Raw genomic sequence first — 26417 nt, forward strand, 5'->3', positions numbered from 1 at the left:
CCAAGAACAGGGGAACGGGTGACATTTGAGGGGGCAGAGGGCTACCCTCTCACTTCTACAGAGCTCAGCCTGGCTTACACAGGGAAGGTTCCAGAAAATTCAGAACCACATTGAGAATTCAGGTGTCAGCAGCAACTGAGGCAGTGTTTGCAAGGTGTCTGGAGCTTGCAAGGTGGTGGGACTGGGAAGTGGTCTAGACCTCCTTTGAGGGGCGTCTTCCTCCGCTCACAGTGCTCTCGTAGTTCTGTCTGTACCCAGCATTTCTCTGACTTGAACATGAATGTAACCTCCCACGCACACAGGTAACTCTCTAGTCGTAACCTCCCCCCAGCTTCAGACCTGCTGTGTATTGCCTCTTGGGTGTCCCTTAGGTACAAGTTCAAAATGTCTCAAATTAACCTTCTGCTCTTCTGCCCTCCTGCCCTGTCTGCACCTCCTCCTGTGGTCCATCCTGAACAGGCTCCACAGCCACCCAGGCATTCTAGCTTTCCACTGCTGCTCTCAACTCTGCCTGTGGAACCTCTCAAATCCAACCCCCTTCTCTTCAACGTCACCACTGCTCTACCTCAGAGCCTCACTTCTAACTGGAATTTCGCGATCGTGTTCCAACAGTCTGTCCTAACTGCAGCACGTCCAGGTTCCATCTAGCTATTAGGTTTCAACAATGCACATCTGACCAGGCACCCTTCAGCCTGGTGTCCCAGCTCCATGCAGCCACGAGGTCCTCCGCGACCCTGAGCTCCTACCACTTCCCGCCTCCCATTTGAAGCCTCAATAGTAGCTAAGAAGCTATGGTCCCACCCCACCTGAAGCCATGCTAGTTCACGCCAGCAGGCCTTTCTCTGGACGTCCCTGCCCCTCTTCCGGGATCCTTTCTCTTGGCTCGGGGGCACCTTACCCATCATCTTACTGACATCTGCAGTTACTGACATCTGCTGGTTCAAAGCCAGGGCTCACCCATAGGCCCTGCTCCTCAGAGGTAAGGTGAGGCAGGTAAGGTGAGGCAGGAAAGGTAAGCCAGGAAGAGGGGAACAGGTAGTGACTGAGGTGAGCTGGTTCTTGGGAAGCTGCGAAAGGGGCTAAGGAATGATTGGCGTCTGCCCCTGACTGCCTCACATGTGAACAGAGTTCCATTCTCCGAGGGTCCCTCACATCTACTGTCTAATTTAATAGCATTTCCCAGGTTCATGAACAGCCAGAGTATGCATGGCAGCAAAGTATCAATAGGTGGGTGTTAGGAGAAGGAACCTCCTTCAAAACCCTTTGCAAACCATAGTCCTGGCTAACATTTTAAAACCCTCCTAAGGAGAAAGCCTGGAGGTCAAAGTGCTGAGAACTGAAAAAGCCATCCTGTGTGAAGCTTTCTGATGGAGCCTGCTGGTGTGGGAGGCAGGTCTTAAAGGCCAACACTTAGAAAGCCCCGCGCAGGCCTGGGATGAGATAGCTCCGAGTAAAGGTGCACCGTGAGCCTGCAATAAAGATCAGTTTCCAAAGTGCCCTCCATGGCGCGCCACACCCACTGACTCCTTTTACCCCCTTCTGCCTCAGCCTTGGCACAAAGCTTCTTCCATGCCAAGAGGCAAACACACAGAGGTGAGAAAGCACTGTCCAGGAAGCCCAGGTTTCTTACAGTTTAACCTACAGTCGAGCCAAGTCTAATGGGAAGCAGGGCTGATCTCCTGAGAAAAAGAGAAGTTCTTAAAAACCCCATTTCCTTGGCCAAAACAGTATCTCAGTGGAAGAGACGTCACTTTGACTGCATTACTCTTCCCAGGATCAACTCACCTCTATCTCTTACCTATATTATTGTGAAGATGGAAAGTCTTATCAAGTGCTTCAATAAGAGCTCAGCCTTGCTCAAAGCACATTGCCAGTTCTGAACATCCCCAGTCCTTCAATTGGTTAGCATTCTCTATGTCCGTATTTGTTAAAAATTGAATTCGTAGGGAATTTTAACTGAAAATGTGGTCTACAAAGTGCTTTGGCACCTGAGTTACCTGCCCCAACAGGAAAGGGAATTCAGTGTAACAGCGAGAGCACCTCAGGCCCCAGCGGCAGATGTGGCCGAATCCTGTCTCTGCCATTTTCAGATGTGTGACCCAAGTAAGTCACTCTTCTGGGAAATGAGAGAAATATTAGTACCTCCAGGGGCTGCTGTGAGTAGATGAGATGATGTATATAAAGTGCTTAGCTCAGAGCCTGCTGAAAAGCTCAGGGAACACTGGCTACTATTTTGCTACTATTAATAATGATCTAGTAATGATGTCACTGTTGTTCCTACCCTTTGATAAGCTCACTCCCTGCTCTAGGCCACTGATTCTCAATTATGTCCCCTCTCACTGGAGGATCTCAAAATTCTCCCAGGTTGTTATGCCCCAATGGAAAACTGCCACGTGTGAGAATGTGCCAATGTACACCAATGAGGCATGTGTACACGGGGATGGTGTGAAGGCACGGGAAGGTCTCGAATCACTGCTCAGGGCCACCAGTTTACCTCTAATCCCCTGTTACCAGTCTGGCTCCGAGACTGATAAAGCCCTCACATGACAGCAAACATAAGGACAGCCTGAGGATTATGTGGGGTTTTTTCCTGCAGGAGAAAAACACATTATACTTAAAAGAAAGTGCCTTCAAATATGGATCCCAAGTGTTTGTAATTCACTTCCAAATTACCTGGATGGTACCACGATAACCTCCCCGGGTACACACCAAGCTTAAAAATTGGGACAGTTTCTCTCTAGCATACATCTTAGGATCTTGGAAGATTTCAATATAGGTTTCTCTTTCTTTTGCTGTTGGGGGCAGTGTTTCCTATGAGGCCTTCCCTCCTGCATGGGTTCTCCGGTGGGCACTGAAGTGGGAGCTGTTGTTGAAATCTTTGCCACACTCTGTACATTTGTAGGGTTTCTCCCCAGTGTGGATTCGCTGGTGAATAATGAGACTGGAGCTCTGGTTGAAGCACTTCCCACACTCTCTGCACTTGTAAGGCTTTTCTCCCGTGTGGATCCTCTGGTGGGTAATGAGGTTGGAACGGTCACGGAAGAACTTTCCACACTCGAGGCATTTGTAGGGCTTCTCTCCCGTGTGCACCCTCTGGTGTGTGATGAGCTTGGAACGCTCCCCAAAGCATTTCCCACAGTCCATGCACTCGTACGGCTTCTCCCCAGTGTGGGTCCGCTGGTGGTTGGCCAGCGTGGAGCTCTTACTGAAGCTTTTCCCACACTCGGCACACTCATATGGTTTCTCTCCTGTATGGATTCTTTGGTGACTGATAAGGGCGGAGCTTTTAGAGAAGCTTCTTCCACATTCAGAACACTGATACAGTTTTTCCCCTGCATGGGTGCTTTGCGGTCCAGGAGAATTCACATTCTTACTGGCACTGTGAGGTTGTTCAGGATTTGTCCCCTCTGTGGAGTTCCTCCAGTGAGCACTGAAGGATGGGCTCTGGCCAGAGTTTTCCCCAGGCTCACGACAGTGGTCAGGATTTCCTCCCCAGTGGATTCCCCGATGTTTCAGAAGGTCTGAGCTCTGGGTAAAGCTTTCCCAACATTTCTCACATTTATAGGGCTTTACCTTCGTGTGTGTTCTCTGGTGGGTGATAAGATTGGAGAGGTCGCTGAAGCTTTTCCCACATTCAAGACATTCATAGGGCTTCTCTCCAGTATGGATTCTCTGATGGGTGTTGAAGTTGGAGCGGTCACTAAAGCTTTTCCCACACTCGAGGCATTTGTAGGGCTTCTCACCTGTGTGTATCCGCTGGTGGGTGGTTAACTGTGAATTCCGGCTGAAGGTTTTCACACACATGTCACACTTGTAGGGCTTCTCTGCGAGGTACAGGCCTTGGTGGTCGATGAGCTTTTCCAAGTCCTCTTCAGAAGAACACTCTTCCCACTGCTCCTGGGATGGATCTCCCCACTGTCCTTTACCTTCATTTTCATTTTCACTGTCTTCCCCCCAATCGTGAGGGTAGCAATCATCCCCAGAAGTGCATTTTGATAAGGCTCCAGGCAAATCTTCAAAAAGGTCCTGCTCTGAAATCTGGTCTTCATCTTCATGCCTCATCTCAAAACCTGGAGAACGGATAGAAATGTGTTCTTTAGTTAGTGTCTATTTATACATCTGGATCTTGCATCTTGTGAATTTGGCTAACCTGAATTTGTACTTGTGTCGTACATCTCACATCTTATAAATGTGACCAAATATGAAATTGATCAGGTTTTGGTGCACACATGCATTTCTGACTTGTTAAGCTTAACAACAGCATCTGAGACGTGGTTAACTCCACCAAGGGAACCACTGAGCCCAGCCCAAGCATCCAGCTGTCAGTCTCCTTAGCCAACCACCCTATTCCACTGCTGAACAAGGAACACCTCCTACTCCTGGTATATTCAGTCTGGCCTGTGTCACATGAGATTGAAAAAAACTCTATAATTGCCCAGATGGATCCAAGTAAAAATCTAGACCATCTGGGGAATTACACTAAGCCAGAGATTGGATAATCTCAGGAAAACACAAATCCTTTTCTTATTCAATTCCATTCTCTTTTTCAATTCAGAGAAAAGATAATGAGCCTGGCTCCCACACTCTCTGCGCGCTTGCAGATTTTGTGGACAATCTAATTACTAAAAACTTACCAGTGTCTGAGGTTTTAGGACTTGGGGTTGGAGGTCTGATGACATCTTCACCTGCCATCTCATCCCAAGCCTCCTGGCTGACAACCGGGGTACTGCTCTGGCCAGAAGTAGGGGGACCTGCTGCCTCCTTGCTGGTCCCCGTGTCTCTAACCGCAGTCCTAGCCCTCATCAGCGAGTCCAGCTCCTCATAGAAGGGGCACGTCCCAGGTGGGTGGCTGCTCTTGGCTTTTCGGTAGCTTCGAAGGAGGTTTTTGAATCTGTAGCGACACTGCTCCAGGGTCCTCAGGAAGCCCTGTGCACACAGCCTCTCTGCAATGGCCCGGTACACCTGGCTGTTCTGGTGACACGTGCGAAGCTTCTCAGAGAATGGGGACTCACTGAGAATGGTCAGGAAGGCCTTGGTCTCCTCATAGCCCCAGTGCACACCTGCTGTCAGAAGTGAAGAGTTGAGAATTGAGAGACTTGATGAGATTTGCCTAGGTTGTCAGGGATCAGGGTCACCTGCTCTGCTAAACACCTAGGACACAGGCACTTTGGAGATTACCCAGGTGCCTAGGGCACCAGCAAATAATATACCCTTGTTTCTCAAAAGGCTATGCTAGGACTTCCCACCCCCACCTCCTTCTAAGAGATTCTATTAATACTTAAGTGTCTTGGGACTTCCCTGGCATCCAGTGGTTAAGACTCTGTACTTCCAATGCAGGGGGCGCAGGTTCAATCCCTGGTCAGGAAACTAAGATCCCACATGCCAGGGGGCGTGGTCAAAAGGAAAAAATAAATAAATAATAAATACTTAAAGAGTCTTGGCTGAAGGGGAGGACTTAAGGAGCTGTATTATACCAGGTGACCAGTCCCCTGGTTTCAGCTGACTGGATCAAGCAAAAGCCTGTAACCAAGATACAGGAGACTCTCTGTATCTCCACATCCATTCAATACATGTCCTCTACTTACTTTATAAATGTCCTTTTTAACAAACTGAGAATCCCTTCAGATAACCTTGTAAGAGAATCCAACTGAGGATGCCCCTTCCTCTTTTGTGGAAGAAGGAAAAGGAGGTGATCTATTTTCAGTTCTTCTGCAGGTAAAGGATGCAGCCAGGGAGACAAGAGTGGAGGCAGGAGCCCTGAGCTCTGGTCCTCGGGTATCTTTAGATATGACACTTCACAGCCTGGCCTTCTGTGTTTCCACTTCTACAGTGACTGGGTGTCTCCTCAACATACGTTGTTCAAGTATACACTGTCATGATTTCTGCTACACCAATGAAATACTTCACTCAATATCTTTCTTTACCTAAATTTACTACTTGTGAAATCACAGGCAGATGTGATCATACACATGAAACTAAAAAGTCCACTCATGTTAACACTTATGATCGTCCCCCTACTACTATTAATGCCCCCTGAGAAACACTGAATTAGCTCTTTAAAGCCCCTTAAGGTTTTAAGTGTTTGCTTCTGTTTTGCACAGTGAAGGAAACCATCGACAAAATGACAAGACAACCTACTGAATGGGAGAAAATACCTGCAAACGATATGACCAATAAGGGAGCACCATCCAACATACATAAACACCTCACACATCAATAAAAGCAAATAACTCAGATGCAAAAAGAGTGGAAAACTACTGAGCCCACACGCTGCAACTACTAAAGCCCACACACCTCAAGTTTGTGCTCTGAGACAAGAGGAGCCACGGCAATGAGAAGCCCGAGCACCTCAACTAGAATAGACCCCATTTGCCACAACTAGAGAAAGCCCATGCACAGCAAGGAAGACCCAGTGCAGCCAAAAACAATAAAAAAGAAAAAAAGAGAAGAACTGAACAGACATTTTTCCAAAGAAGAAATGCAGATGACCAACACACGAAAAGATGCTCAAATACTGCTCATCATCAGGGAAACACAAATCAAAGCAATAAGAGATATCACCTCATACCTGTCAGAATGGCTGGTATCAAAAAAGTCTACAAATAACAAATGTTAGTGAGGATGTGAAAAAAAGAGACTCCTTGTACATTGTTCGTGGGAATGCAAATTGATGCAGCCACTGTGGAAAACAGTATGGTGTCTCAAAGAAGTAAAAATAGAACTACCAAGTGACTCAGCAATTCCACTGCTGGGTATGCATACAAAAAAAAAACCAAAAACACTAATTTGAAAAGCTACATGCACCCCAGTGTTCATAACAACACTATTTACAATTGTGAAGACATGGAAATGACCTAAGTGTTCATCAACAGATGAATGGATAAAGAAGATGTGGTGTGTATATATATATTTATATATAATAGAATACTACTCAGCCATAAAAAAGAACAAAACTTTGCCATTTGCAGCAACATGGATGGACTTGGAGAACATTATGATAGGTGAAATAAGTCAGAGAAAGATAAATGTTGTATAATATCACTTACATGTGGAATCTAAAAAATACAATAGACTAGTGAACATAACAAAAAAGCAAACTCACAGATATAGAGAACAAACTAGTAGTTACCCAGTGGAGAGTGGGAAGGGGCAAATAGGGGTAAGAAGTAGGAGGTACAAACTATTGGGTGTAAGATAGGCTCAAACTATTAGGTGTTATACAACATGCGTAATAGAGCCAATAATTTTGCAATAACTGTAAATGGAAAGTAACCTTTAAAAATTGTATCAAAATTAAAAAAAAAATTTTTTTAAGTGTTTGCTTCTCTAAGGAAACTCAGACAAGGAGAACTGACCACAGGAAAGAGAATCAGAGCTTGAGGTTGACCTTGCTCCAGCAGTATCAATCCAGACTGGCAGTCTGTGTCCTGAACTACAGCAGAGGTTTGGTTGGTAGGAGGGTTGGAATCTGAATCCAACTAAGCCCCAAAGTTCTTACCAATACGACTCTGGAGCAGAGCTGGGCCCCCTGGAACCCCAGGCCCCTGGATGGACTCAGTGGCCAGGTCATCACCGTTACAGTCGTCTGCTGTTTCCTCAGGCTCCCAGCCCCCTTCCTCCTGCTCATCCACCTCCATGTCACTGTCCCCTAGCCTGGGGAGAGCCACAGTCTCTCCTGGGCCGTCCGAGGCTCTGATGGCCGTCCGAGCCCTGACCAGGGCCTCCAGCTCCTCATAGAAGGGGCAGGTCCCTGGCGGGTGGCTGCTCTTGGCTTTCCGGTAATTCCGTAGGAGGTTTTTGACCCTGTAGCGACACTGCTCCAGCGTCCGTAGGAAGCCCCGTGCCCTCAGCCGTTCTGCAATGGCTCGGTACACCTGGCGGTTCTGGTGACAAGTCCGGAGCTTTTCAGAAAAAGGAGACTCACTCAAAATCGCCAGGAAAGTCTTGGTCTCCTCGTAGCTCCAGTGCACACCTGACACTTTCACGTCCTCCACGGGCCATGGGCATCGTTCTTCCCCGGCCTTGCAGTCCCTCCAGGCCAATGCCTGAGCCGGCTTTGCTTGCTCAGGATCCAAGCTGTAATCTGCAGGGTTCTTTTTTCCAGAATTTACAAGTCTTGGACCCCAAAACTCTGGTCCCTGCTCTTGCTGGGCGAGGATAGTTGGTTTTGCAACCGGAACTGCTATACAAAAGGAAGAAGAGCCATGATTAAGTAGAAATGATCTGTCGAGCAAAGCATTTTGTCTAAAAAGTCCTTTACACATCATTGGACTCCAAGAAACTGATGAGAAATTTCCATGCTAATCCCTTAAAAGGACTGGAAGGAAAGGAGAGGTCACTAGAGGTAACCTCCCCAGAAATAGACTGACTTGGTTGCTTTCTTTGCTTTTTGATTGGTGTGATAAAATATATCATACAAAAGAGGGGCTGTTACTGGTCCACAGATGGGCACATACTCTAAATGAGATGAATCAGAATAAACTTCATGGCTGGAGGAAAGGCTTGTGTGTGCATATGTGTGTCTGGTTTGAGTTTCTCTTAGCTCGAAACTTGAGGTCTCAAATGCCACTGTCGTCCACCTTTTGCACCTACACAAAATAGCTTTATTTTTTTTTTTTAATTTATTTTAGTTGGGGGCTAATTCCTTTACAATATTGTAACAGTTTTTGCCATACATTGACATGATTCAGCCATGGGTTTACATGTGTTCCCCTTCCTGGACCCCCCACCCACCTCCCTCCCCATCCCATCCCTCTGGGTCATCCCATTGCCCCGGCCCTGAGCCCTTGTCTCATGCATCGAACATGGAATGGTGCTCTGTTTCACATATGATAATATACATGTTTCAATGCTATTCTCCCAGAACGTCCCACCCTCACCTTCTCCCTCAGAGTCCATAAAATTGTTCTATGCATCTGTGTCTCTTATTCTGTCTCGCATATAGGGTTATTGTTACCATCTTTCAAATTCCATATATATGCATTAGTATACTGTATTGTTGTTTTTCTTTCTGGCTTACTTCACTCTGTATAATGGGCTCCAGTTTCATCCATCTCAGTAGAACCGATTCAAATGTATTTTTTTTAATGGCTGAGTAATATTCCATTGTGTATATGTACCACAGCTTCCTTATCCATTCGTCTGCTGATGGACATCTAGGTTGCTTCCATGTCCTGGCTATTGTAAACAGTGCTGCGATGAACATTGGGGTACATGCGTCTCTATCAATTCTGGTTTCCTCGGTGTATATGCCCAGCAGTGGGATTGCTGGGTCATATGGCAGTTCTATTCCCAGTTTTTTAAGGAATCTCCACACTATTCTCCATAGTGGCTGTACTAGTTTGCATTCCCACCAACAGTATAAGAGGGTTCCCTTTCCTCCACACCCTCTCCAGCATTTATTGCTTGTAGACTTTTGGATAGCAGCCATTCTGACTGGTGTGAAATGATACCTCATTGTGGTTTTGATTTGCATTTCTCTAATAATGAGTGATGTTGAGCATCTTTTCATGTGTTTGTTAGCCATCTGTATGTCTTCTTTGGAGAAATGTCTGTTTAGTTCTTTGGCCCATTTTTTGATCGGGTCGTTTATTTTTCTGGAGTTCAGCTGCAGAAGTTGCTTGTATATTTTTGAGATCACAAAATAGCTTTAATACAAAGCTGAGACGAAGGCTAGTGAGGGAGGGAGAGAGGAAAAGCCCAGGTCTGCTGGGCGATGGTGCCAAGCCAATTCGTACTGCGGTTGGAGCACGCCCTCCTCTGGACATCCAATACCGTGAGAAAATAAAGCTCTTCGTTTCTCAAAACACTGAGCTAGATTTAAAGGACAAGTGTCCCAAGAGCTCCTGACCCCAACAAATAGGAAGTCTTTAATTAAAATAAATATGTGAAGAAAACTAGATGAAAGAGTTTAGAACTAAAAGAGGCTTAAGGATTATCTAGTTCAGCATTTCCCAAAGGTTGTTCTTTGAAGACTATTTTCCCCAGATATCACCGTTAAAAAAAAAAAAAGGCACGCTTTTCATCATGTGTAAAAAGGATACACTGCCCAGCAAGTAGCCAACAGCTCCTAGTGTCTCACTTTACTGCCCAGAGTCAGACTTGGCACCGACTCTCTACCTCATTCCACTCTCATGTCTTACTCCCCTCTCACTGATCTTACACTCCGCCGGGAAATGTTCATTATGGCTTGACTTCCCGTGAAGACGTGCCTACAGAGAAAGGGTCTGTGCTGGTCATAGGGGCTGCAAGGATTTTGAGCCCTGTGATATTTCTTTTGTATTGTGATTTAAACGCACCAGTGTCCTGGGCTTAGTTCACTTGACTCTGCTATGAGAGATGGACCCTGTTTGATGCTGAAAAGACTGAGTTTCTTCTGGGCCGGCAGGCTGGGCGCAGCCCCAGGACAGGGGTGAGTACTGAGGAAATGAGGATAATGAGCCCTGAGCAGGCAGGCTCTTGGCAGCCAGCCTGCCAGCCCAGAAATCCGCTCCCCACACCCCTGCCCTGTGGCCACCATGCTGGCCACAAAGAGCATGTCTTCTCCCCGGGTCTGAAATTCCAGAGACTTCTCAGAGCCACAAGTCGTAGGGAGTGAGGAAACGCACCTTGGGAACTGAGTGTACCCAAACTCAACCATATCTTATCCAGAGAGCACGATTTCCTTACCCAGGGGCAAGCCGTTCCCACAGTTGTGTCCTGGGGGGTCCATGCAGAATTCCTTCTCAGCATGTCTGTCGGGGCCCAGGGCTTCCTGTGGAACATAACAACAGAGGACCTCAAATGTCACTGACCTTTGAAAACAGCCTAGGAATCCTGCCAGACCCCAGGAAGGATAATGGACACAGTGATAGCCTGTGTGAGGCCAGTCGGCAACCTCAGGGGGCAGCTCGACCCAGGAGAGGCCAGCACATGGGGCAGGAGGGGCGGGGGACTAGCACCCTGCACCCGACGCCGGGCCACAAAGAGAGGAGAGGAGCTGGGGTCAGGGCACCGGAGAAGCCACGGCGGGAAAGGAGGAGCAAACGGTAGCTTACCTGAGACTCCACTGTCACCTCCCAATCTCCGACACTCCCCGTCTTTGGGAGCGCAGGGACTCGGGGCGTGAGGACAGCTGAGAAGGAGAGAGCATCTCTGAAACCCAAGTTCTGGTTCCCAAAACCAGAACTCACTCTCAGGTCCAGCTTTCCTAAAGCCTTGCTTGGATCACACTGAGACTGCCACTGTAGCTAATGTGGATTCCTGCTTTCCCTTTCCTTTGAGAGTTTCTGGCTGCTAACCTGCCCCAGGAGAGATGTCAGCCCTGAACTCCTACGCTCACCAACCTGCCCCAGGCCCAGCCTGAACCTGCTACAGGACTCAGCGACAGTGAGGCCCGCTAACACCAGTGGGGGTTTCATCCTCTTACTTTGCAGGCTGTCCATTCAACACGATTCTATCCCTTGCCTTGAATTCTGCACATCCCTCCTGGGGGAGTCTACCTTACCCCCACCCCTAAGCCCTCTTCCCTGATGTTCCCTGACTCTTGGTACTCACCACTCTCTTTCAAGGGCTGTGGCACCATCTTGGTGTCTAGATACTTGGGAAGGTCAGGACACGAGTTCTTCACCCCCTGCTTCTGGGATTGTCCCTCGGGCCAGTGATCTGTAGGCTGCAGCTGGCAGCCCTGAGATTCCTTCGCTGTCTTTAAGGACCTCGTATCTTCTGCACACAGTTCCAGTTCCTACACACAGATAGCCAAAATTCCCAATCATAAGTTCAATAACTGGTAGGGTAGGGCATGTTCTTTACAGTTACAACTGTGGTTCAGATGTTAACAGGCTCTCAAAAAAAAACCAAACCAAACCAAAGATGGCTTAAAGTATGACAAAGTCATCAGACTGACTTCAGTAAACTATCCAGCATTTATACCACCAAAGCAGGATTGTCTGCTCAACTTTTTCCATAGGTACTTTCAACACTCACATGGTTCAAAAACAGAAAACATACACAGAGATATAATTAGTGAAAATACCCCAAATTCCACCTGTCTCCATTCCACTGTCCAGTATCTTCCCAACTCCTCACCATAGGTAACCACTGTTCTTCTGCAGCCTTTCAGAGTTTCTTTATATACAAGCAACCATATAAATATATATTACTTTTTCCCATTTTAACATTAAAGGCAGCAACTATTATACAATGCCTTGAACTTTATTTTTTTTAATCCAAGATAATATTCACCTTTATCAAACATTATTAATGAATTTGCCAAAAACTCCCTCCAGAAACCTTTTGGCCAATCTGAAAACTCAAATCCACTCTCACAGAGAGGAATTTTATCTCTGAGAAAATATATTAGGATGGGTTGTGGTCATCAAAAGCCATTCCCAATGAGGAGACCCAGAAATGTTCTGTGACGTTCATAGAGAGAAAACACCTGCTTGTCAACGTTTTAAGAAAATAATAACTCTGTGTTCAAGATAAAACTAATTTCATTATAGTTACAATCTAATAATCCACATAAGTACTACAGACCAGACCCAACAATAATTCTTACTCCCAGCACTAGCTCCTCCAACTATTGCTAAACCTAAGCAAAGATTCTGATTCCATGGATGGTCATTGTGGACTCAGAAAGCAGCAGATTCAAGTGCCTATGGGGAGGCAAAAAATCAGGAGGATATTGATTGGGGTAAGGGTGAATTAAGAATTCATCAAACATGGTTCATAGATGCAATGGAATACTACTCGGTCATTAAAAAAAAGAACAAAATAATGCCATCTGCAGCAACATGGATGCATCTAGATATTATCACACTAAGTGAAGTTAAGTCAGAAAGAGAAAAACATATACCACACGATATCACTTATATGTGGAATCCAAAATACGACACAAATGAACCTATCTGTCAAACAGAAGATTCACAGATACGAAGAACAGACACCTGGTCGCCAAAGGGAGGAGGTTAGGGGAAGGATGAATTGGAAGTTTGGGGTCAGCAGATACAAACTATTATAAACAGAATGGATAAACAAGGTCCTCCTGTATAGCACAGGGAACTATATTCAATATCCTGTGATAAACCATAATAGAAAAGAATATAAAAAAGAATGTATATACATACACACACACACACACACACCCCTAAGTCACTTTGCTGGACAGGAGAAATTAACACAACACTGCAAATCAACTATACTTAAAAAAAGGAGCATCAAAAATGCCTGTGTACCACACAAAAAGCTGCACAAGGATGTATATAGCAGCTTTATTAATAATTTCCAAAACTTGAAGGCAACCAAGAGGTCCTTTAGCAGGCAAACAGATAAACTCTGGCACATCCAGACAACAGAATATTATACAGCACTAAAAATAAATCAGCTGTCAAACCATGAAAAGGCATGGAGGAAACTTAATGCACATTACAAACTGAAAAAAGCCAATCTGAAAAAGGCTATATATATAGACTGATTCCAACTACATGACATCCTGGAAAAGGCGTAACTATGAAGACAGTAAAAAGATCTGTGATTTTGTGGCTGCCAGAGGTTCAGGAGAAGGAGAAGTGGTAAGGAATTCGCCTGCCAATGCAGGAGGCACGAGTTCAATCCCTGGGTCTGGACGATCCCCTGGAGAAGGAAACAGCAACCCACTGAAGTCTTCTCTCCTGGGAAATCTCATGGACGGAGGAGCCTGGCATGCTACAGTCCACGGGGTTGCAAAGAGTCGGACACAACTGAGCATGCATGCACCAAGAGTGAACTCTAATGAATTATGGACTCTGGGTGATGACAAAGTTCAGGGATTGTAATGTCTGGTAGGGGATGCTGGTAGTAGCGGAGGCTGTGCATGTGTGGGACAGGGGATAAATAAGAACTCTGTACTGTGTATTCAATTTTGCTATGAAACTAAAATTGGTCCAAAAAATAGCCTTTTTTTTTTTTTAAATGCCTAAGCACCTGATGGGGAAAGAGACCATGCAAGACGGTGATGACAGAATAAACAAGTTCAAAAATCACAAAATGGCAGAGTTGAAAGCTTTTGTTATGGAAAGTATTTTTGAGGCCATTCAACCCCTGTAGGCAGCAACTCTTTCAGGTGGTAGCTCTCTTTAAGGAGCATAGTTAAATGTATTTCATTCCATTACTAAGACTTGGAAAAGTTTTACCTGCAGGGACTGTAACTAACCTTGCAATGTAAGATCATGAGCTACAATATATGTGCCTGGGGGAGAAAAACAATCTTCTCTGCTACTTATCCATTTGTTTTGACATTTGTGAGTCCTCAAGAGCAGGTAGAAAAGTTAAAAAATGAAAATAAAAGTCACAGGAAAAAAAAACATAGAGAAGATTCTGTTACCTTTTTTGTTTCAATTTCACAAGCAGTTCAACCTTTGCTCAGTTCACAAGGGTATAATTTGAGAATTTTTGGTCTAGTCCAACCCTCTCATTGTACAGATGAATTATAAAGACCTTGATTTAAGCCTCATCTCTTGATTTCAAGTTCTTTATCTTCCAGCGCTGAAGCCCTAAGACATCCCTACACTTCTTCACTGCCACTTAAAACAAATAGTTGGTTTCTTTAAAAGAAATAATCTGGGAGGGTGGGGTAATATATTAAAATAAGGCATGCATACATGCTAAGTTGCCTGCAACACTATAGACTGTAGCCTGCCAGGCTCCTCTGTCCATGGGATTCTCTAGGCAAGAAAACTGGAGTGGGTTTCCATGCCCCACTCCAGGGGATCTTCACAACACAGGGATTGAACCTGCATCTCTTAATGCATTGGCAGGCAGGTTCTTTACCACTAGCGCCACCTGGGAAGCCCATAAATGAGGTACACTCTCTCATATTTAATTCTCTAACTTTAAATATTATGCTTTCTATATCTTCAGTTCATAAAGGAATCCAAAAAGCAGAGCCACATACTTTAAATCTTTCTGACCCCTAATCTCACATCAGTATATAGCTTTACCTTTTACAACTGCTGTACACAAGGGATGTGGCCTCAAACCTATGATTTCCCTCAACGAAATGTGATCAACTGTAGTATCACGAGAATTACTGACTATATAAAAAGTGGAAGCAGCAAGGTTACATTGAGATGAAGGCTTTGGTTGGCTGGCTCAGGCCATAGTGGCTTGAAGGACTTGTTCTACAAGTACCAGCTTCGAAGCAGGATTCAAAATTTGTGTTGTAAAAAAATTATATTTTCATGGGCTTTCAGAGTTTCTTGCAAATTGTTGAAACTGTGGATGTTAAATCCACAATACTTTCATGTCCCTTATCTCAGCTCTACCCTTTCTATAAATATGGACAGGTTACTTACCTGAATCTGTTGAACTATTTGAAAATGGCCATGTCAGCAGTACCTACCTTACGGGGTACCTTACTGGGTAGCTGGGTTGATTAGATAAGGAATACATACAGAAAGCTTAGAACAGTGTCTGAGGCACAGTGAATGCTCAATAAATGTCAGTTAATATTTCATTTGAGCCTCATGACTCAGAGGTATTTCAATTCCTATGGTTTGCAGGTAAGCATCTGCCATATGGTAGAAAGAACAATGAACTTTGAACCTAAGGATCTGGGTTTAGGCTCTGGTTCAGGCTCTGGTTCATACTGACTGAGCCTCGTGAGCCACCTGACTTCGGGGGCCTTGGTTTAATCCATAAGATGAGGACAATAATGCTATTTCTGTCTACCTACATTCCTGCTGTAAACTAAAGAAATCACATACTTTAAAAAGATTCTAAGTATAAAACACAATACAAATTAATGTACTGTGACTATGGTGCTGGGAGGCAGCTTAGAACAATGGTTACAGATGCTGAGTATAGAATCAGACTGCCTGAATTCAAATCCTGCCTCTCTAGAGGCCAGTGACCTTGATCCAATGACCTTTCTTCATTTTCCTCATGGGTAAAACTAGGACAAATAGTACCTGCATCATTTAACTGCTGAAGGAGGAAATGAGTGGATACATGGAAAGCACTCAGAACAGTGCCCGGTATATAGCAGTGTTCAGTACACATCAGATGACTGATAACATTACTGCTGTGGTTTTGGCCATTATCCACCTGGTAGCAGCCCCACTACCTCCCAGACCTGCTCCTTGGAGAACAGGCTCTTTGCCTCACCCGCTGCCCCGTGGCCCGGGTCTCTCGGTGCCAATCCTCCACCAGGGCCACCGCCTCCTCGCCGCTCTCAGGGTGGCGGGCCTGGACCCAGGCCTGGACCTCCCGGGGTAAGATGGTCAAGAACTGCTCCAGCACCAGCAGCTCCAGGATCTGCTCTTTGAGGTGGATCTCCGGCCTCAGCCAGTGACAGCAGAGCGCCCAGAGCTGGCTGAAGGCCTCGTGGGGCCCTGCCGCCTCCCTGTACTGGAACTGCCTGAAGCGCTGGCGGGAAGCCTCGGGGCCGGGGACTCGATCGCGGTCCTTCTCCTTGGGCTGGGAGACTGGCGTCCAGGAGTCCTCCTCCAGCTTCACAATCACAAGTTCTTCAGGCTCTTGTTGCGGGGAGGCCCGGGCTTCTAGGGCTACGGCCATAGTCTCTCCTGGACGCCTCCCTTCATCTGGGCTCTCCATGTCCAGCGTCTCCCCGCATCTGTAGTGTGTCCTCAAGGGGCTCCCAGGAGAGGAAAGGTTCCCCTTGCTCTGAAGGCAGCAAGATGAGGGACAGTATGAACAAGAGAATTAGGAGCCTCACCTTCCCCACTGACCCGCCCCCCAAAATCTTCCACTGCATTTCATGGCGTGGGGTTACTAAGAGATGCCCTCTCCCATAAGCAGGAAGTTAGCCCACAGTCTGCCCCTGAAACCAGCAGCCAGCGACCTCAGAGGAAGACCACACAGTACAAAATCCTCTGGGACACCCTAAATGTCTTAGTGGGTGTCCAGGCTGCCGTGCTTGGTCCCCGCCCAGCCTTCCTCCTTCCACACGTGTCCCAAGTCCAGCCTCACCTCCAGCTAGGTTCCAAATGTCACCCCCCCTCCGTAAGGTCTTTCTTCCGGGGCCATAAGCTTTCCTCTCTGGGTGCTCTCTTTGCAAAATCCCTCACTCTACACTCCCCCTTGGTCATCCCAAGCATTTGCCATTTTCACCACCTCTAAACTGATGACTCCCAAAACTCCAGCCAGGACCCGTCTCCAGACCCCAAAGTCCAACCACCTACAAGGCATTTCCACCTGACTCTCATTAGCACCTCCAACTCAATGAGTCAAAAACTGAATTCATCATTTTCCCCTGGAAACCTGTTCCCCTTCTGGAATTCTCCATTGAGCAAAGGCAGCACCTTTCAACAAGGTACCCATGCCAGAAACATGGTTATCATCTTTTTCCAAGATCCTCCACATCCATTCATTACCAAGCTGGGTCTACTTGGCGTTCTCAGCATTTCCCCACAGACAGTGAGTGGCTAGGAAGAGGGCTCACGACCACCTGGCCGCTTCCTGCTTGTCCTTCAGCTACCAGCTCAAAGTCCCCTCGTCGGTTAAAAGAGGTTCTTGACACGTTCTTGTCATGCCCAGCCCCCTTCCCTGCTCTCCAGAAGTCAACTCCCCTCATCCTGTGTTCCCAAAGCACTTGGCATGTACTTCTAACACAGGTGTTACCTGACCCTATTGTAGCTACCCGTTCTTATGTCTGACAGTCCCACCTGACTGCATTGCTAGGGCCACTACTGTACCTTACCCACTTCTGTACCCACAGTGTCCAACCTAGCATGTGATAAATAGCAGGACCCCTGGAAGCTTGGCCTTTTATTAAAATGGTAAATCAAGTACATCAAAAACCCAATGGGCTATGGAAGGTACATAATTTATATTGAGCTAAAGAATTAACCTTTCATGAAATTTCTCTTCTTTTAAGTTTTTTTTTAATATGGGCCATTTTTATAGTCTTTTATTGAATTTGTTACTATATTATTTCTGTTTTATGTTTTGGGGTTTTTTTTTTTTTTTAATGTGAGGCGTGTGGGATCTTAACTCCCTGAACAGGGATTGAACTTGCAATCCCTGCATTGGACAATGAAGTCCCAACCACTGGACCACCAGGGAAGTCACTAAATTTCCTTTTTAACCACAGCCTCAAACATGCACTAGTCCAAACACATTTGCACCACTGTCTCACATGAAGACTAATCCACCAGTCATATGTAGAGTCCCACTACGAACCCTGCACTGCATTGAGAGCTGGAGCACCAACCGTGACTAGAACAGTCTCCACCTTCATCAAAGTTACCGTCTACTGAGAGAGAGAGCTGATAAAGCAAGCAAAGCATACGCTCCTGCAAGAGCAAACATTAACAAACACAGGCACTTAGTAGTCCCACCAGACCCAAAGAGTCTGATAACACATATTTTCCTTCTGGGAAGATTTGAAAGTTGCAAAGGTTAGTTTGGAACAAAATCTGAAAGATTTTTCTGCTACTCTCTTAGATATGAATAGCAGTCTAGCCACAGAGGGAGGTCAACACGGTCAGCAAAGCAGCCTTCCCGCAGAGTGGACAGAGGGAAAATGGACACAGGCACTCTTCAGTCCCGAGACTACCAGAAATATCGGGGGGTCACAGGGGTCAGCGACCTCAAAGAGCATCCATTTTCTGAGTGCCCATGGGGTGCCAGGCTTGGTGCAAAGTGTTCTACATTCATGATCTCACTGAATCCTCCAGGCAAGCAGCTGAAAAGTCATTATAGTTGAGTTGCCTTATACTGATCTGTAAGTTACACACTTTACATACAAATACCAGAAAGAGAATGAAAGGACATAATTTAAATCACGCAACCAGTTCCATTCACTATGTGTCTATTCCAGAGCACGTGGTGATGATACTTATGATACTGCTGGTCCCCAGGGTGGTTGAGCTGCCCCAAGCCTCTCTCTCCACTGAGAGTGAGCAGACCGTCTTTCATACAGTATGGTCCCTAAACACAAGCTAACTCTTTCATCTAACGTTCAACCAAGAAAACCTGGCAGTGATATTAGCTTACTGAAAGACAGCATGTTGGCTATGAAATGGCTCCCTGCCAAAGGATTTTCAAGCTGACTGTGGTTTTTGGCTAAATGTGATTTTCACCTTCTGTGCTGACTTTACTATATAATTATCCTTGTAACATATGATTTCACTACATCCCCAATTTACATATAAGGAACTGAGCTTCTGTGAAGATTCGTGTGAGGTTCCACAACCAGCAAGTGGCAGAGTTGAGATCTAAGCCCAGATTCATTTTCTCCAGTCACTTCTCCTAACCGTTCCACAGCTTAGCCAGTCATCCAAACCCCCGAGAAGACAGTGTGGAGAATGGAGAGAACATGAAGGCAGCAGTGAGCAGATCAGGGTACCAGCTCCACTCCTGCCTTTTACCAGCTGCGTGACTTTGGACAGGTCACACGGCCTTGGCAGCCGCCTATCTAGTCTGCAGTAGCCAGCCCGTCCTTATCAGGTGGCCTAGGCTCCTCAGCTAGTAAGATGATGCATAGCAAAGGAAAGGCAGACTAGAATCGGTGGCTGCAAATGTAAATGGCATGGGGTCAGGCAACGTAAATGAGTACACGGATGGAGTAGGGGCTGCAGCCAACTACAGAGCACCGGAACACAACTGGCCCAGGGTTCACAGGCCTTCCAGCTTTTCTCAGAGGAGCCAGAACTCTGGATTCCTAAATGTTGGCAACCAACTCAAAGCCGTTTCAAACACTATGAGGATTAACTAGAGCGTGACGGTAGGCTTCATTCAGCACGGGCTGTTACCCTGCCACCTTTCAGCTAAATGATCTCAAAGGTCTCTTCCAATAGCCAGGAAGATTTAGAAAGGGTACAGAGTCCCTCAGCAATGAAGGATGTGCCATCAGAGCCAGGCTCCCTTTATAAACACGGGGAAGCAGGAAGGCATCCCGGCTCCCTGAGTGTGCTTGCAGACATGGATAATGGCGTCGTCCCAGTGAATGGCAGGCTGCAAGAGACGATGTGCACCAGTCTCATGGGAAAGGCCAAGACTAGTCCGTGACTTCCAAAGAGAAAGAAACTGGGAGTTCCCGAAGGCTATCAAGCTCACTTGGCTGACTGTCCAGGCTACTGCTTAGAGCAGCCTGAGCTTACACTTAAGGATTTAAACCAGGGAGAGCAAACAGGTTTCATTTAAAGCACCAACTACAGCCAGCTGTGCTAAGGACTCGGCATCCCATGTGAACATGTACTGTGACCATTGAGTTGTGACCGCCAGACACAGGAGGGGAAGAAGGAGCACACATTCTGTGCATTTGCCACCTCTGGTTTAAAATCCTGTAGGCACTGAATCAGTTGCCAGCAAAGACAACCCTGACAGGAGAAGACTAAAGCTCACAGCCCTGGAAATCCACTGGAAGTACCAGTCTTCAAGCCTGGTACAGCAATGCTCACCCTGGACAGTCTTTATTCACATATTCATCAAGCATTTACTGATTTACTTGGTTTATATTAAGTACTTACTACTCTGGGCTGGGCAATGGGGAAATGGAGGTGATGCAGAAACTGTTCTGTCCTGAAGATACTCACAGTATAGTGGAAGCAACAACAACAGAAAAATCACAGATAATTATGATCAAATGTGGTAAATGCAATAAAAGAGGTCTGTGGGAGCTGGGGTGAGGGGGTACTTAAATGAAGAAAGTAACATTTGATTTGGTTCTAGAAAAAAAAAAAACAACTGAGTCTCTGAGCAGAGATTGGGGGGGAACGTGTATTCTGAGCAAGAGAGCAGCATGTATAATGGTGGAGAATCAAACAGCCTTCCCAAGATATGGCGATAACCTTGCCAGCACAAAGACTAGGACAGAAAAGGAGTTCATGAAGGGTCTTGAATGTCAGGCTAAATTATCTGGACTTAATTCCATAGGTGATGGGAGTTAATGAAGGTTTTTAAGTAGAAGGCCTAATCTGATTTGTGGGTTCAATAGATCACAGCAGCTACAACATGTCTGTCCAACCTGTGAAGGTGACAAAGTGTGGTTTCAGCAAAATCCCTGACAAAGAAATACTCAAGATACATTAAGGAAATTAAAAGATCTGAAGATCCCTGGATGTGGAAGAATGCAAGGGGAATCAGGGCACCTGGGTCAAGAGGATGTTGGTACATTCACTTCCATCAGGCAGAAGGAAAGAGATGCAGGTTGAGCACAGAACACAAGAGCCATTCCCACCCTCTGGGTTCCAGAGGTCATGACCATTAGAGAAAGTGTAAAGTGTATGCGGGTATCAAATGTTTGTTTTAGATGAGCAGGTAGAGGCTCGAACACTATCTTTAAGGTCAGGCTTCAAGCTCAGGCCCTTTTCCCTCACTTCTTGCCAGGGCCCCAGAACCCTCTCTTCTTCCCTACGAGGTCTCTAGACCCTTCCACCTCCAGAACCTCTCCCGATCTCCTCACCTACAGAGCTTTCCAAGAATCTCCTCACTGCCAGGGCCTTCCACCTCCCTCCTTGTCCCCGACCCCTCTGTGACCCTTTCCACCTCCGGACGCTTCATCCTCTGACCGCCCCTCACCTCCCACCCCCACATAAAAGCTTCTTTCTCCCGTCTCACCTTCCCCGACCCCCTGTGATAACCACCACGTCCTAAGTCTCCTCCAGCCCAGAGCCTTGAGTCTCAGCTGCCCCCGCCCAGCCACCCGGACTCACCCACCGAGACACCCACTTCACAACAGGGCGGAAGTGCTCCAGGACTAGCGCAGGGAATGCTGGGACGCGGAGTCCGAACCGCGCCACCCCGTGAATGGCGCGTCTGTGACTACAGCTCCCAGAAGGAACCGCGCGAGCGCCAGCGTGTGGCCCCACCCCCACCCCGTCCCCGGCACCGGAACAAATCGGAAGCGATTATTACGCATGGGGGCGGGGCCTGTTGTGATCCTGGTCGTTTCCACGAGCTCTGGTATAACGGAGCCGTCCAGGGGGCTGGCATTCAAGCCCAAGGGGCGGAGTCTGTTGAAGCGCAGAATAAGAGCTGGAGGCCGGGGGTAGGTCAAAGCAGAAACAATAAGAAATAAGGAGAGAGGGTGACTAGAGGTGACCCACCTGGAAAGCGGGTGAGAGCTGGACAATGGTAGGTTCAATTTCCAGTTCACAGTTAAGCTGCGTAACTTTAGATCAATTGTGAATCTCGCTTTCTTCACCTGTGAAGTGAAGATAATAGTAGCATCCGTGTCGCTGGGTTTACTGGGATAATACACGTAAAACGATTAACTCAGAATCGGGCTCTTAATAATACACAGGGAATATTAGCTATTATCATGTAAATAGTAGGGAGCTTGGCACTTCCTGCGTGCTGGAAGACTATTAATAGTTATTAGAGTAATAATCACCAGAATAATTTTAATATAAATGCAGTTGCTTTGTTCCCTTATGAATACTTTGGAGTAAGAGCAATGTAACATGGGTTTGAGAATGTGGGTTTTGTAGTCAGACACGGATCCAAATCCCAGCCCAGTGACTTCACAGCTATGTGGCCTTGAACGAATAACGGCGTCTCTTTTGGCTTCAGTTTTTTGGTAGGTAAAATGCAGGTGATAGAACCTACGTTGCAGGGTATTGTGAAGATAGATGAGATAATGCAGAGAAAGCAAGGTCTCTGAAGTCAAACTGCTTGTGTCTGCCATTTGTTACTTTCATATGCAGGATGTAGTTGGTTTCACTAGTTGTGAAACCTGGGGCAAATTACTTAACCTCTTTCTGCCTCAGTTTTCTTACCTATAAAATTGGAATTACAATAATGTCATCTACCTGCTAGGAGTAAATGGGGAAAATATGTAAAGAGCCTGTCACATCTGGCAAAGGAGTTTAATAATAACTACGTGTGTGCTAAGTGACTTCAGTTGTACCTGACTCTTTGCGACCCCATGGACTGTAGCCTGCCAGGCTCCTTTGTCCATGATATTCTCCAGGCAAGAATAATGGGGTGGGTTGCCATGCTGTCCTCCAGGGGATCTTCCTGAACCAGGGATTGAACCTGCATCTCTTACATCTCCTGCACTGACAGGTGAGTTCTTTACCACTAGCGCTGAGGTAGGAGATAGACAATCTCCAGGCTGGACATTTACGATTAGCCAGGTTGTTTGCATTTCCAGAGGTAAGAGATAGGCGGGCTCCAGTTGAGAAATTTACAAGCAGCCCCCCATTTGCTCCCGAAAATGGAAGTAACAGCAGAAACAGGGTGAAGAGCCAGTCTTTGTTGCTTGTTAACACCTCAAGGGAATAATCATGGCAGGGAGGAAGAGAGGCAAAGACTGTTCCGAGTAAAAGATAAGGGAGACACTACACAAGTGCAGAAAGGATCCTTGGAGTCAAAAGTCAGAGGACTTTTCCAGGACTCGTTCCAGGCCACAGTGAGCCTTGCTCCTGCCAGAAGCCTTCACCTCGAGACCCATCTTGGCTGATGGGTGCATCAGCTGTGGAAAAAGAAACCAGATAACTGGCCTGAAGGATGACAAAGACCCGGAAGAACTGCCTTATATAAATGAGTTACTGCCTCTCTATGGTGCTCCTCCTCACTAGGGGGAACGCCCACACCCTTACTCTCTGGTGTGCATCTCTGCCTTGCTTCAACTAAACAAACAGTTTGTCTATGTGCTCTCCCACTTGTTCTGCTATGTCTCTGATAAACTTTGTATGTGCATTTACAGTTTCTGCCTCCACGATAAATACACTTTTCACTGGGGGCAAAGATCCAGGCAAGATTAGCTTCTAGCTTCTAGCCCTTGCTAGACTGGGATTCCTAGTTTTCATCCAGGCTACCCAGGTTCAATTCGTGGGCAGGGAATTAAGATCTCGCTTCACGCCGCTGTTCTTTGCTGCCTTGCTGAGATCAGCGCCACCTGGGAAGCCCTGATAATAATTAGCTATTATTATTTTTACTGATTTTTATGACACTTAGGGGAGAAGGCAATGGCACCCCACTCCAGTACTCTTGCCTGGAAAATCCCATGGACGGAGGAGCCTGGTAGATTGCAGTCCATGAGGTCGTGAAGAGTTGGACACAACTGAGCGACTTCACTTTCACACATTGGAGAAGGAAATGGCAACCCACTCCAGTGTTCTTGCCTGGAGAATCCCAGGGATGGGGGAGCCTGGTGGGCTGCTGTCTATGGGATTGCACAGCGTCGGACACGACTGAAGCGACCTAGCAACAGCAGCAGCATGAGACTTAAGGGAAATCGACAGTACCTGGCATATGGCGCGTGCTCAACACATGTTAGCTGTTTTTAAAATTATGAAAAAATCTATAATTTTAAGGACCCATTTCAAAGCTCTTCTCCCCTGTGAAATATGTTCCAGCTCATTTATAGTAATAATTCATGTGATTTTACTCAGTGAATCTAACAGCAACCTACAAGTACTCCTTGTTGTTGAAACCTCACCACAACCCTGAGAGGTGGGTTTTATTCCAATTTAGAAGGAGGAAATGAGGGCTTAGACAGATGATGTGATGTGCTCAAGATCACATAGCTAATATGAGCTGGGATTTAAACTTCAGGGCATTTGACTCCAAAGGTTTCTTCTCGGCCCCACACTGCATAAGAAAAGTTAAGTGAGGAGAGAGACAGTGAAGCAGTGTGAGGGGCTAGGAGAGCTGAAGACATCTGACACTCAGAGTGTGAGGCTCTGAAGCTGGAAAGGTGGCTTTGCAAGGGTCAGGTAAGGACATCCTCCTTAGCATCAACTCCCTGAAGAGGAGGAATGGAGGGGAGGCTGCAAAGGGAGAAGAACACCATTAGGACACAAGAGGGCGCCCCTCACCCTAAATCCAGTCCAGAATTGTTCCTTGATACCCCTTAGCCTTTGTCTAATTAACGCCTGGCATTTTACAGGAGAGGGAAGCTAAGGCCCCAAGAGGACAAGCGCCCTGCCCAGTGTTGTATGGAGATAAACAACAGAGCCTGCACTAGATCCCAGTTCTCTGCTCCAACGTCCACCAGCATTTGTTTCTGTCCACAGTTATCTATCAAGACCCTTTGTGTATGCGGCTATAGCAAGGCTCTAAGGATGCCGAGATAAATTAAACCTAGTCCCTGTCCTCAGAGCCTGATCTCTAAGCTGCCCAATGGAGGGCTCTGTTAGAAAATTAGCAGTGTTTCCTATTAGCAAAACATTTGTGAGCACATGCTCCCAACATATGTGTATTTATCTACTTATAAGTGATACACATGTTCTAAATATATAATTAAATGAAAAGCTAACTTTTTATTGAGCATTTACAATGCATTATTAGATCCTCCTCTCAGTGCTTTATACCTATTAAGTCATTTAGCCTCTCAAAACCCTTTGAAGGAGGGTCTAACACTATACAATATTACTAAAGCCATATGGCTAAAATGCAGGCAGTCTAGCTTCAGAATAAAGTGAAATTTTAAAAAAAATATAAATCCTACTGTATAGCGCATAGAACTCTGCTCAATGTTATGTGGCAGTTAGCAGCAGCAGCAGCAGAGTCAAATTAACTTTAATAATCACACACTCTGAGCTCTTCTGTGCACAGACGACTGAAATTCAGAGAGGTTAAATAGCTTTCTGAAGTTGAACAGTGATTTAGTAGCAGAGCCCTAGACTAGCCCCAAATCTCCTAACTTTCTAGCCTGCAGTGTTTTCCGTCTTCCTACATGCTGAGCTTGAGAAAGCTCTTCACAGACTCCTAAGCTTGGTTTCCAAAAATAGACTATAGGAGGCAGAGGGGGTTCTATACTCTCTACCAGGTTTTATTGACAACAACGTGACCCACAGCAGGAAAACTGAGATGAGCTTCTGAGAAGTGCCCAGGGCTTAGAGCCGGTGTGAGGCTCCGTGGCCACGTGGGCCCCAGCCTCGTCTAGCCTCAGCTTTCTCATCTGCAAAACAGCAGCAAGAACAGTACCTGCTCGGACATAAACGCATGGTTTTCACTTGATGCTCTCGGGGAAGGTTGCATTACTATTCTCGATTACTTACTGGACTCTAGGTAAGAGGACTATCTATCTCTGCCCATTGCAATGAGACTTGCAATGCCTCTCTGTGGGAGTAGAGGGTCGTATACCTTACTGCCTCCTTGGGTCAGCCTGGGCCGTGGGCTTCCTTTGGCCAATGGAATGTGAGTAGAAGTAATCCATGCCACATCCCAGCAAAGGCTGTAAGAGCCATTGCAAGGTTTAACCATAGTATTTTTCCTTTTGTCTCTTGACTGCTATAGGAGCTGCTCCTTCAGTCTGAGACACAGAATGTGAGGATACTTGAAACAGAACCTCGAATACCCTGCAGCTGTCATGTAACACGAGAAATCAACCTTTGTTGTGTCAGCCATTAAGATTGCAGGGTGATATCTGCTGCATAGCCCAGCCAATGCCAACTAATAATCTTTTACTTGTAGTATAGACAGACTCACTGGGACATTTGCTTTTAATTAACTAATTTTTGTTGAATTACAGTTGATTTACAATG

General features: G+C 46.3%; 1 protein-coding gene and 1 long non-coding RNA gene across 18 annotated transcripts; one reads left to right on the plus strand and one right to left on the minus strand.

Moving 5' to 3' along the window:
- Positions 1–2637: 2637 nt before the first annotated feature.
- ZSCAN20 (zinc finger and SCAN domain containing 20) lies at positions 2638–21731 on the minus strand. Of its 17 annotated transcripts, none has more exons than XM_081490966.1 (8): positions 21652–21731; positions 16123–16641; positions 11536–11722; positions 11037–11113; positions 10669–10753; positions 7499–8179; positions 4635–5060; positions 2638–4070 (listed from the first exon to the last, which is right to left on the minus strand). In XM_081490966.1, the coding sequence occupies exons 2-8, from the start codon at positions 16570–16572 to the stop codon at positions 2812–2814; spliced, it is 3165 nt and encodes a 1054-aa protein (XP_081347092.1). In that variant the 5' UTR covers positions 16573–16641; positions 21652–21731; the 3' UTR covers positions 2638–2811. The 17 variants fall into 17 exon arrangements, with proteins under 17 accessions (XP_081347092.1, XP_081347089.1, XP_081347085.1 ...); XM_081490963.1 differs by having other exon boundaries at positions 4635–5063; XM_081490959.1 differs by having other exon boundaries at positions 7499–8182.
- Positions 21732–21763: 32 nt separating this feature from the next.
- Positions 21764–26417, plus strand: LOC145506408 (uncharacterized). Its single transcript, XR_014053859.1, has 2 exons — positions 21764–25941; positions 26170–26417. It is a non-coding gene; the product is annotated as an uncharacterized LOC145506408 (long non-coding RNA).

This window comes from Giraffa tippelskirchi, chromosome 5, assembly GCF_054371585.1.
Source record: "Giraffa tippelskirchi isolate mGirTip1 chromosome 5, T2T-mGirTip1v1.2.pri, whole genome shotgun sequence".
Lineage (NCBI taxonomy): Eukaryota > Metazoa > Chordata > Mammalia > Artiodactyla > Giraffidae > Giraffa > Giraffa tippelskirchi.